The sequence below is a fragment of the Drosophila erecta genome, unplaced genomic scaffold, assembly GCF_003286155.1.
Source record: "Drosophila erecta strain 14021-0224.00,06,07 unplaced genomic scaffold, DereRS2 tig00000055-arrow-pilon, whole genome shotgun sequence".
NCBI classification, from domain to species: domain Eukaryota; kingdom Metazoa; phylum Arthropoda; class Insecta; order Diptera; family Drosophilidae; genus Drosophila; species Drosophila erecta.
This window is the reverse complement of record NW_020825200.1, coordinates 6,494,409-6,506,894: the sequence shown is the minus strand read 5'-3', so window position 1 is coordinate 6,506,894 and position 12,486 is coordinate 6,494,409. Positions and strand designations below refer to the sequence as shown.

Here is a 12,486-nt window from a genome sequence, read left to right as displayed (position 1 = left end):
AGCACCACATGGGGTCTCGAAAATTGAAGATAAATTTTAAGGCGGCAATTTATGATTTGTGGGCATAAGCGCTGCTCTGGGCCGTCGCGGGCGGTGGGGCGGGTTGGGGCGGCTAGGGGGGCGGGGAGCGACTAAGGCCACTGCTGACAAGTGTGGAGTGTTTGCCGCCGCACTCCTTCACTCACCCATAGCCCCATCCCCGTCCCACTTGCACCTCGTAGCCCATCTCGCTCCCACGGCCCGCTCGTTTTTCAATTGTGTTTGCCGCGATTTTACGACTGCCCGCTGCGCCTTTGACAGCCGCCTGAGCCGATATGGTCTCCGAAACCCTTTCTTACACTGCGAACAATTCGGGCTAGTCTACGTGCCTAAAGGAATTCCCTTACTGAGTTTACTTACTGCAAATGAATGAAACTTGACTGTTTTTAGGATTGCCAGTTTCAAAGGGCAAAAGTTAAAAAACGTATAGCACTTGAATATTTTCGTCAGTGTAGCTCAGCGCCCAAGACTCTTGGCCGCAGAGCCGCGGAATTGTAAAAGGCAATTGGTTTTCGCCAAAACGGAAAGAATTGGAGGAAGCGGAAACAGAGGGCATTGGAGGGCTGGAAGTCTCCCTGGGGGCCTCTAACTGGCATTTGAAAAATTACTCTACCAAAGCTAGTTAAAATATTTTTCAGCGTATTGTCAATCAAAAGTGGAAGCAGCAATTAAGAAAACACTTGTATTTTATATGAAAGAAGAGTGTTTTATATATTTAAAAGTATTTTTAATAGAACGAATTTTATGAAATGTCGGTAAGGAACTTTTTAACCGTGACACTGTTCAACTAAAAATAATTGAGTATATAAATTATTTATAAGACATAAAATGTGATTTGAAAAAATGAATAATTTGTTACATGATTGCAAATAAAGTTGAGTGGCTTATTGCCAACTACTAAACATATAAAAAAGGCATAGAAAAGCATCTAATCGAGAGTTTTTTTTGCCCAAGTTTTGAGTTAGTTTCATGCAGACCACAACCACTGTGGAGAACAGGACTGCGGATAGCAGAGCCCTCCTTGCAACACCTTGGTGCAATTATTCATTCACTTGCTAGCCGCAGCGGAGGAGGAGTGCTGGTGGCAGCCAAACCGCCAGACAGAATCTCCTCTTCTCCACCAACGGCAACGGCAACGGCGAGATGCAAACAACAATCCGCTTCAAGTCGAAAATAAGGAAAGGGTTTATGAATGCGCTCATGAAAAATGGAACATCGTTAAGAGCAATTCATAATGAAATACGCGGCACGTCGCGGACGGGAGGGAAAGTTCCCCGCACTTGGACATGAACCTGGACCAGGACCTGAACCTGGACATGGACCTGGACCTGGACCTGGAGCAACTGCTATAAGCTGAGCCCAGGCGGTCTGCACTCTTTTGGTTTCTTCGCTGGAAGCAGCATAAAAATTATGACCATAAGCAGGATATTGGGTTAAGGTTTTATTATTCTTGCCTCCTTGTGTGTTGCCAATAAACTTTGTTGCTGCAGCTGATTTCCACCTTTCGCTTCGCCTTGTTTCCCTTCTGTCTCTCTTTTTTTCATTTCGTTGGTTGTCCAAATGAAGCTGTTGCATTGCCAGACGAAAGCGGTATTTCAATCAGAGCCATACAATAAAGGGCATACATACATATGTACATATGGAGCTATGCAAGCCTTATCAATAATTTCGTTTTCATATGCGCATCGCCCGAAAGATACAGATGGGGCCATAAATATGATTCCGGGCCGGAGTGGATTGGCTAGGGAAATTTATAGAGTCTGTTGCTGGGGCTGTCAGGTGAAATAAATAATAAATTCGTTATTTTTCGAGGCTCCAGCTCCAGCTCCAGCTCCAGCTCCACTCCGACCATTCGACGGCGTTGGCTATCAACGGCGCAGAACAGCAACGACAATAACTCCAGGGGCGTATGATGGGGCACGCCCACATTCGGCAGCCCCAACATCCAGCGTCGTGCTCCCTGCACAGCTGCAAATCGCACTCGGACATCGTGGGGCCGATGGGGAAACAAATTTGAATTCAATGAAAGATGAAATCATTAAGTTTGCCGGCAATTGAAGGCGGCTGCGAATGCGGTTGGCTTTAATCGCGCTGGAGTCGCGCATTGCAACTGGGATCCGATTGGATCGCATTGGGTCGCATTGGGTTGGGCTTGGTCCGGAGGAGGCGATGGGATTGTGCCGCAGGCCAGACATTCACCGAAAAACGCTGAGGAGGAAGTGCAGCCAACGAGTCAAGCACTCAATTAGAGAGTGCCCCAAGTTGCCGAAAAGAACCATTAGCTAATTCGGGCTGAAATGAAAGTATGCATTCATAGTTTAAGTTTTCATTAAGAAAGTATCATCAATAGGATATCTACGGACTGTGATTATTCCAACCGTGGCATTCTTACCATTTACAAATTAAGATTCATTAAAATTAAAACAAATCCTTGAGTGGATTTCGACTCAAATTCCCTTTAATACAAAAATATGGGCGATGAGGGAACTGAAAACTGGCCACTCCATGTCCATGGGAATGGAAATGTCGCCACTTCGTGCACAAGGCAAAAATACGGTGGCTAATGAGAGGCATAATCAACTTCCCATGTTGCATACACAATTGATGCCAATGCCCGGGCCCTGCCCAATAAATATCAACAGCCACACAAATTTGCCTGCTGGCCAACTGGCAACTTCAAAGATACAAGAAAACCAAAAAGGCGAAAAGAGGCGGAAAACCAAGCCGCGGGCCAAGAGAGCCGACAACAAAAGCGCACATAAATCAACGATCAAGACAATTGCGGTGTAATAATTTTAACTTCTTTAAGTCGGCAGCCAGCCCACACCGCACACCACGGCACCACCCGGCACCACCCGGCACCACCCTGCACCACCCTGCACCACCTGGCATACTCTGCACCACCGACTCCACTTCAAGTCGATCCGATTCGGCGGGGACCCATAAAAATAACAGCTTATCGGCAAGGAGAATCGTGTCGTGGCACGCCTACCAACTCAAAAAGGCATTAAAATATGAAAACAACAATTGCACACTCTCTGGCAGGGGGAGTGGGGGGGATGCTGGCGGGGGTGGCATCCACCTCCGGGGGAAATCAACAGCAGTCTGCGAGTCGCAGAGTGGCCGACACGCCCCCTTTTCTTCATTGTAGGCGTCAGCCGTTGGCAGCGGCACGTTTTCCTTCGTGAAATTCCAAACTAGCCCCAACCGAGTAAGAGGCTAATCCCAAGATATATAGGTGTATCAGGAGTTGCACCTCCGCGCCCACCGTCCTTGCCACATCGCGCCATTGTTCAAGTTGGGGGAGGGATCGGTTTCGTGCGGCAGCGGGCATTACAACTTAGTTAGCTCGGCCAGAATGGCAGGCGATATCTCAATTTGGGACTCATAAAACTGGCGGGTAATAGGCCATGTCCAAAACGACCAGCCGATGCTCTAGAAATAGCTTCATTTTATTAAAAATGATGTAGACATAGCCTTTTTCCAGGAAAATGGCACACTTTCCAGGGTCGCATTGCACAGCAAACTTAGTTGGCGGTAAATAGAAAAGCTGGTCGAGAAACCGGCAACTGAGTAGTCAGTCTGCTTGCAGTCACAGCATTCATCACTGAAATCTCCATTTAGAGACAATAGGTCCGACAAGCCCACACACAAATATCCATAGCCCAAAAAAATCCTTAGACTAAAGCATTTTGGGACGCGTTCACATGTTCAAAAGAATCTAAAAGTTGGATCGCTAAATTGACAATGGCAGCCAGGCAGCCCACTCCCCGCCAGCTGGCGTACCTCGACGAGCTGAAGATGCGCCTCCAGGAGCTGCGCGATCGCCAGGCGTCCTTCATGGAGCAGACGGCCAAGATACTCAGCCGGATGAGCTCCGCCAGTGTGGATGGCTCGGACTGCGAGGCATTGGCCACCGAGTCCACGGAGGAGAATGTGACCGCCAACCCTTCGGCGGGCGTGGGTGCCGGGATCACCAAGGGTTCCAAGGGCAATCTTAATATCAAGCAGCTGATCCAGCGCTTTGAAGATCTGCGCAAGAACTCGCAGGTAGGTGTGCATCATGCTGCCCATAACCACAAATCTCATGACCCTAAACGATGTTCGTAGCAAAATTTAACTGACGAGTAGTTCATTTAAGTGTTACTTTCGGCATTTCAAAAATTTCAAAGCGTTTTTAATAGCAAAGGATTTATATTGATGAATATTTTTGGATTCAAACCTGGAGTGTCTTCAGCGTAATAAACTTGAGAAATATTTGAATAAATTGTATATAAACCAAGAATGTTTTATTGGAATGCTGAAAGTGGTTAGGAAAGTGGTTTGAAAGTGGTTTGAAATCCTTTTAAAATCTGTAAAAGTGCAGCACATCTATGTAAAATATTTATTTCCGTGTTGTTCGCAGGATTTTGAAGATCTGCCCGAGGTGCCCGCGGAACTGATCAACGTGGATGTGCGCCGCCTCCTAAATGGCTACGAGAAACTCATCGAGGAGGGCAACGTGCTCCAGCAATCCTGGTTCCTGCTCAAGAAGTCCACGGAGAGTTGTGCCCGATTCGCCAGCGCCAATGGCATGGAGTCGGAGGATCGTGCTCCGTTGAAGACCAACTCTGGCATCGTTGAGGTATCGTACGTGGTACCAGAACCCAGTCCTCAGCTGGTAAGAATATCGCCGCTCAGGAAATCCCCATCCCAGCTCTCGAACGTGGTCACCTGTTCGGATGCAGTGGAAGGCAAGGAAAAGGTGTGCGGCCACAAGGATGCCAAGTGGAAGTGCAGTTCGCAGGACTATGGTAAGAGCCGCCGAAGAGCACCAGAAGAGCAGTCCCATGCAGGTTAATCCAAAGCCTTAACTGAACCCTAGGTCATGCGCGTTGGGGAGCCTTTATGCAATTGATGATTCGCCTCCTTCGTCCTTTCCACGGCTGCAGCAAGGCAAAGAAAAATGCCACCATCTCGATGCCCAGCCACCTGCCACCGAAGAGGAAGCCCATCCACTAGGCCTTCTCCTGCCAGCCATACACACAAATGCACACAAGTGAAGATCCAAAACTAAACCCACTAAAAATAATCCAATAAAACCGACCCCATCCAAAAGACGCGTTAATCAATAGCCAAACACCACACGTCAGCGTGTCAATATTTTGCCTAATTAATGTGGCCCGGCTTGGGCGCAGTGGCGCATCAATTTCGGGTGTCAAGTGCACTGAGGGGGAACGATCGCTCTGTGGGTCCCCATGGTCCGGATCCGGACCACCATCAGCTAATGTATCTATATGGCCCAAGCCGAATCCACGGCGACGTATGGCAGCAACTGCTGCGCTGACAGCGCATTTTAGTCGCCCATGGAAGGCCGAAAATAAATCTTGCCCTGTCGTGACACCGAGCGGATGATGCACTGTGCCAAAAACGGCTACAGTGTGTAGCAGCAAATAGCCGGGCTCATAAAATCTGGTAATGGCACTACAGAAGCGGCGGAACGCCTAACCAATAAATAAAAAATATTTTGCACTCCTTTTCGGAACTTAACCACTTATAATGCCATGTGCCAGCTTGCCTAATTTGCTTGCAGTGTACTGAAGGAGTGATACACTGGCTGCGGAGGGTGTGGAAGCACTAAAAGCAACGCAGACAAAATACTCGGCCCCACACAACACACAACACACAGCACACACGCATGGCGAGAAGTAAACATTTAAATTTAAATTAAGTGGCTTGTTCAGCATCTCCGAATGCAGCAGCTAATGAGCGGGGCCCACTCCATGTGGGCGACGGAAACTATATATACAGATACAGATACGCGGAGGGCGGGGATCTCAGCAGGAAGCTTCGCGTTTGGATTATCATCGGAATTGATATATTCACTTGAGCGCTTGGCATATTTGATTAACTTTCCATTCGATATATTAATGGAAGTCCCATCGGTATACGAGTTTGACAAAAAAGCGAGTGGGCGAGCGACCATAAGATACTTAGTATCTGTTGAAGGTCTCACCTGTTTGCTGCCAGCATCCTGCGGGATAAATCAATCCGTGCGCATATATGAATGGCTAATTAATTATAATTAAAGTTACAAGCACTTAAATCAGAAATAACAAGTCTAAGCTGGAAGGCAACACGAATTCCAGCCACACCTTTGCTGGCCATAATAAGAAATCATGTTTGGCAATGATTTGTGGCATCGATGCCGGTTTGCTGTGGCGTGGATATACTCGTACGTATAGATATATCCATTGGTTGATCAAGAGGGGCAGCGCCTTATCTGCGCAACAGACGCGAGTGGCGATGTTAATCAGCGACAGGCGGCATGCAACCTGCTAGATACAAAATATACATACAGATGTATAGATACTATATCTTCGGGACGGCTAACGTTGCGGGTTGGTATGTCCACGGATCATCGAGGGGCAACAAACGAGTTGCAAAGTGGCTGACAGCGCGGTTCCAATCCGTTGGCGCTTGAATCGCTTTGTCTGCCGCTCCGCAGGTGCAAAGACACGCAGCCACCAAATGTGGCAGCCACGCCGCGTTGCATATGGGTCTTATTTGGCCAGTCTGCAGCACGCTTTAACCTCTGCTGTTTCTAAGGCTTGATCTTGATGGTCCAGCACATAAGTCATAAGCGCAGATCTGGGCACATCCACTTCTTTAATTCGCCTAAAACTCCTAGAAGCCGTCCTACTCGTGTTGAAATGCTCTTCAACATGCTTGGCCAAGTGTGCATAGCCTACCTGCAATCTGTTGCAACGTGGCTCCTGTTTACCCGGTCCCATGTCCCATGTCCACAGTACACATGTATTCGAGGCGGCTGGCTGAGTAAATAGCCAACCTTTGAGATAATAAACATCCAAAATGTCGACGCCCCGCCGAAGATTGGACTCGGAATCTAGAAGTCTAGTTCCGCGGAATGCCCAGCAATTGTAAACTGACTGGGCAAACAGTTCTGGGAATTCGTCATCGCACATTTTAGGGGCAGCGGGTGTGGGTGGCGCGGGGAAGGGGCAGGGTGAGGCGGCGGTCGTGGGGCGCAGTGCGCCCTTTGATGTTGCACCGACACACGTTGGCAGACGTCTGTTCACCTAATTATCACACCATTTGAGGCATCGTAAAGGCGGGACGGCCAAAGGCAAGGGGGGTACGTGAGTTGGTGGGCGGATCGGGAAGCCGAATTCAAGTTTCATTGCGCTGCATTTGTCGTGCATATGGGGCGCATCATAAAGCCATAAATGTGTGAAAGGCGGTCGGCGAGATCAAAGTCCTGCCAGACTGCAGCTCTGCGAAATTCAGGGGAATCTGAATACGTACGTTTTCGGATAGCTGAAGTGGAGAATGAACTACAGCCTAAAAATGCAACTTGAATATTCTATTTGCCATAGCACTTTTGAATAATTTAAATTGACAACCGTTTACCAGTGCGCCGTCAAACTGGCACTCGTTTTAGATTCCATTAATTGCAGTGCACGAGGCAAATTAGCTGCCATTTACATGGGGTTAAGGAAGCAAATTAAGGCTCGGTCCGGCGGGAAATGGAAAATCCCGACCAGCGTCAGCTGCACTTGCACATGCAAACTAATAAATTTCATTGATGTGTCTATTTTGGGCCGCCCTCCTCCCAGCCAAAGAGCCCCAAAGTGCCTGCAACGGAAGCAATTTGTAGCTACAAGCTGTAATTTCTGCGTCCCACCCGCTGCACACTTTTCCCCGACTTTTTCCCGCTTTTGCCGTATTTTCCAACCTCTCCTCTCACATTCCTCGACCAAATAAAAAGACGTCGATAATTCTTGAGCAACGGCGCGAAAATCGGGCAAATTTTCGCCGTCAGTGGTCGGAACCAAATGCGAAAACGAGGTGAAAGGGGGCTTACTAGACCTCGTTGGCTTTAGCAAAGCAATTGCTGCACATTTTATTTAACCCTTTTTATGGCCTCATTATGGCCCGAAAAGGAAGAGCGCGGAGTGCAGACAAAATATATATCTTTTCTGCTGAATTGGGGTAGAATTGTTTGGGCCTTGGGCTTTGGGCTTTGCGCTCGAGGCGGGTGCGAAATGTCTGGCGGAAATGAGGCTAGGAATCAAGCAAATAAATGTTTTATAAAATGTTTCCAGCACACAAAGTAACTGAGTGCGACTGAGGGGGGGACAAGGACGTGCCCCAGCCATTCTCCAGCCATTAAAATGAAATTTATCGCTCGCAATGTTATATGGTTTTCGAAATTTCCGTGCAAAATGGAGTTACTCGGTAATTTGGTCGGAAAATGAATGTTGCCAAGCCTGGGGTTCATGTAAAATGTTACTTTGTCGCTTAATATCTGCCCACATCCTTTGAAGCACGATTTATGCAAGGACTATTTATCACATGTGAATATTAAGACTAGTGCATATTGGAGTGACCAGTGCAAATTAGAGTCACTAAAAGTTTTTGGAACATATACACCCGGTAGTAAAGCATGGCGTTTACCAAGTGAAATCAAATTGTTTTCCCTTCATTCTGCAGCCCGAATGGTCGGTAAATCTCTTCAGCTGAAATTCATATTCCCCACAGAGCACCCGACTTTAGCCCGAAAACGAGTTGGTGTGGGAAATTAATAGCGGCTAAAACTTTCAACTTGGCCAGAGGGAGGCGCTGCTGCAGCATCGCCTGGAGCAGAAGCCCACTTACTCATTCATTCAGTTTAGCAGGGGCAACTTGTGGCCATAAATTTGCGCACAGCGCAAAAGTGGAAAATACACCGAAAAATAGCGGAGGCACGTTGGTGGCCTGGCCGACCAGCCCCAAAAGCCCCTGCCACTTTACAGTTTTCGGTTTTCAGTTGTCGGTTCTCGGTTTTCGGAGTGCAGGATCCTCCTTTTTGGGGCCTTGGGGACCTGTATCTACTAGCGCACTTTCAGCGCGACGATAAATTTCCAAGGCAAAATGTGTAAATTATAAATACGAGCAATTATTTTAACTCTACTTAACAAATTACCATGCCGTAGCATATGGGGCAAAAGGTATAAATTACCGACTTTTACGACTTGCGGAAATTGTACGGCGACGATGGCGCTGCAAGCAGGTTATAACCCGGTCCGGGCTGCATGTGTGCGAGAGTATCTGTGTGCGTTGCTGCTTTGGCGGGTTCCTGTTTAATTGTGTGTGTGGGTGATTATGCCTAATTGCGTGCAAGTGTGTGTCTGTGTGTGAGCCTGGAGCTAGGATGAAAAGCCGAGGCGTCGACGGCGGCATGTTCAAGGATCCGCCGCCCCAACACGAGTTTCCCACCTTTCCGCCCACTTTTCCGCCGCTTTCCCCACTCGCTTGCGGTGTAAAACTTTTCGAATCAACTTTTAAGCAGCGCAAATGACGCTGTGGCCACGTTCGAGGTGAGCAGGGGAGTAGGGGGTGACTTCTAGTGGGCGTTAAAGGGGGTGGCATCCACCTCACTTGATGACTTGATAACTTGTGCTTGTGTGGCAACGTTACTTGGCAAATTATGCTGAGGGTGCTGCTTTAATTGCGTTATGGTGCGCTAAATTTCAGTTTCAGCCAATGTGTACAGTTTAATACAGCGTTTATCCCACATTTTAAAAGTTCTTAAGTTTACAGAAGACTAAGGTATTAGCTTGCTTGGACAGCCAACTAAGCTTCTAAGTATGCAACAATTTGAATAATGCCAGAGCTAGATACTTGCTCAGACCCACTACAGTGTGTGTTTAAATCAAAATTAGTACACAATGCCTTTATAACCTATTATAAGCAGCTTGCGGACAGTTCATTCAATCAAAATACTTGGCCAACTGGCCCCTCTTGGCCTTTCTGCACCAGCCGCCTTGCGTATAAAATTCGCACAACACGAACCGCCGGGCCATTAATCATTTTCGCAAGCAGCCAGCGCGAAGACTTGATTTCATGTTCTGGCTCCACTTGGGGTGGCAAGCAGCGAAAAGAAGCGGCAACTTGCGCCAAAAGCAAAATGAATATTTTCCTTACTTCTTACGCAACGCTGGACACAAGATTGATGTGACATTTGTGCCGGGCTCTCGAGAAATATGGCAGCTCCTGGCAGAGCACGTCCTCACCCCGCAGCTCATTGGCAATGAAAAATTCTAGCGCCAGCCAAAACGACATTTCAATTCGAAAAGTGCTCGACACCCTGCAGTCGAAGGACTCGCAGCCCCAACTTCCATATCCCTGGGTGACACTGAGTGCGAGAAATATGGCGCCCGCAGCGTATTTGGGGTTTTGGGTTAACTTGGCTGCGACTTTGGCTCCGACACCCGGCTGCACACAAGCTCTGTTACCAACTCAGTTACCAACTCGGTTGCAGACTCAGTTTCGATTCGGTTCGGTTTCAGTTTCAGTTTCAGTTTGGGTCCGACTCTCGCTGGCTGGCAGACATCCTGGCACGCCATCTATCATTTCAGCTCTAAGGATTGTTGATGGCACCCATAAATTATTTTTGCACGCGCTCCCGAAACTACTGCGCCAAAGAATATGTATTTTTGCGCAGTGTCGCGGGCGGGGCGCGCCCAAAAAAGCAACTGCAAGGCGCATTTCATTTACATAACTTAAATATAAATACACTCGCACACGCTTTTTTCGTGGTAATCGCTGCAGCTGCTCTATCCCTGGGCGGTTTATAAATAAAAGAAAGGGGAAATGGCATTGAAAGCTTGTCTGACAGGTGCCGGAAAATAGGTTTATCTGCTTGCCTGGCTCTGCATATTCAGCTGACAAGTTAATTAATAACAGCCGAAATCAAATTCAATTTTTAAACATTTATTCAAAATGTTGATGTATTGCAATCATTGTTTGCAAGGCGCACGCTCATCTGCACAGCTGACTTTAAATTGTGGTATGGGCCAACCCTTTTCGGGTTTCCAGGAATTAACCCATCAACCCTCCAGTTTGGCCACTCAGTTGTTCCACAAGATACTTCTGTACTTCTGCCTTAGCTCAGTTTTTGGCAGTGCCTCAAGCGCTTTTGCTCCCGCCTGGGGCATCAATCAAATGGGCATTAAAACATATTCCCGCGCCAAGGCCCGAGTCCAAGTCAAAGCCTCATTATCGTGGCGTGGCATTAATCAGCTGGACACCGACAAGTCACTGGCCATTGGTCAACCCCAGTCCACACACTCCCGAATATACTGGAATATTGTTGCGGCCAACAAAGTCCATGGCTTTATTAATTGCCGCTCATTAGCGCTCGGGGCCCATCGATCAAAGTGACCACAACAGCGGACACACATACGCTGAATGTACATACACCCGTGCTTGGGAGTAACACGATGACCCACAGATGCAGATAAAACATAATTTAGTGGCAGCCAAGTGCAGATAAGCCCTCCGGCCGCCGTCGCATTGACAAACTGCAGACAGGCGCCGATGGGCGAGGATGTGGGAGCTGGGTTTGGGTTTGGGTAATGGGGATCGGGTGCCTCCAAGCTCTGGAGGCCATTCTTTCTGGGCGCCTCGGAAACTTTGTCGCCATCGGACATTATCGCAATTTCTAATCGAAGGCGCAGCGACCAGCGGCAGCAACAACAGCTCATGATTGAAATTCAAGTCTCGCCCAGCAACAGCAACAGCAACATAATAAATGACCTGCGGCCGCAGCGGGAAGCCCGAAAAACAAAAACAACACACATAGTACTAGGCAAAGGCATGGCCGTAATCAGCACTTGTAACTGAGAACCCCTCCCCGCCCCTCGGGTCAGGAGGCAGGGGGCGGGGGGCGTCCAGCGGCGCGGATCCGGCCATCGAGCGAGCATGTGTAGAGGTTCAAAAGCAGAGGACACACTAATTAGCGCCCATTGATCATTCGACCCCGGCGCCCCGAATTTCTTCGGCAGGATGAGCCACGCCGCGTCGAGATCGGCTGGAAAAATACCCTATAATCAACCATTACACTTTACCCTTATAAATTACTGTGTTGATTAGCCAAGTTCAGCTTAGTAGTATCATCATTTCATATGTTCAGCTTAAAGTAACTTTAGTCGTACTTGAAAGTCAATATACCCGAGCCTGCAGATTATTCAATTAAGTCGTTGCTATCCCTCGAGTTTCGTGCATTTTGAATAATCACCATACTCATACTGATAATCATCCGAATTTTGTATTCCCATTTTCATAATCGGGGTGGATTTCTCCGCCCACCTATCATGGAATGCGCATAATAGAGCCATTTGACCCCTCGGCGGTGGGGGATGGTGGTGCTGATAGCTGGATAGCTGACAACTTGAAGTTTTAATTGGGTCTCTTGTCGGGCCTTGCTCTGGTGGCGCCCCGCCATGAGGCGTCTCTAATTAACCGCACAAATATGTGAAACACTGCCTCGGTGTCCCCCACCGGGAAGGCCCATTACGCCACAACTAAAACCGAACCAGAACCTGAACCTGAACCCAAACCGAACCAAAACCGAACCAAAACGGAACAGAACAGAACAGAACAGCTCATAAACATAATTCACAA

General features: G+C 48.0%; 1 protein-coding gene across 3 annotated transcripts; it reads left to right on the top strand.

Moving 5' to 3' along the window:
- The first annotated feature begins 3,620 nt into the window (after nucleotides 1-3,620).
- LOC6540597 lies at nucleotides 3,621-5,146 on the top strand. Of its 3 annotated transcripts, none has more exons than XM_001968856.3 (3): nucleotides 3,621-4,089; nucleotides 4,445-4,832; nucleotides 4,904-5,146. In XM_001968856.3, the coding sequence occupies exons 1-3, from the start codon at nucleotides 3,787-3,789 to the stop codon at nucleotides 5,038-5,040; spliced, it is 828 nt and encodes a 275-aa protein (XP_001968892.1). In that variant the 5' UTR covers nucleotides 3,621-3,786; the 3' UTR covers nucleotides 5,041-5,146. The 3 variants fall into 3 exon arrangements, with proteins under 3 accessions (XP_001968892.1, XP_026834679.1, XP_026834680.1); XM_026978878.1 differs by having other exon boundaries at nucleotides 3,622-4,089; nucleotides 4,887-4,927; XM_026978879.1 differs by lacking the exons at nucleotides 4,445-4,832; nucleotides 4,904-5,146 and adding an exon at nucleotides 4,150-4,315 and having other exon boundaries at nucleotides 3,627-4,089.
- The last annotated feature ends 7,340 nt before the right edge of the window (nucleotides 5,147-12,486 follow it).

What these genes read in the sequence shown, in the direction of transcription:
- LOC6540597 (XM_001968856.3), top strand. Translation starts at nt 3,787, where the DNA reads ATGGCAGCCAGGCAGCCCACTCCCCGCCAGCTGGCGTACCTCGACGAG. An exon ending in ATCTGCGCAAGAACTCGCAG is followed by an intron (nt 4,090 to 4,444) that starts GTAGGTGTGCAT and finishes TGTTGTTCGCAG; the next exon opens with GATTTTGAAGATCTGCCCGA. An exon ending in GTGCAGTTCGCAGGACTATG is followed by an intron (nt 4,833 to 4,903) that starts GTAAGAGCCGCC and finishes ACTGAACCCTAG; the next exon opens with GTCATGCGCGTTGGGGAGCC.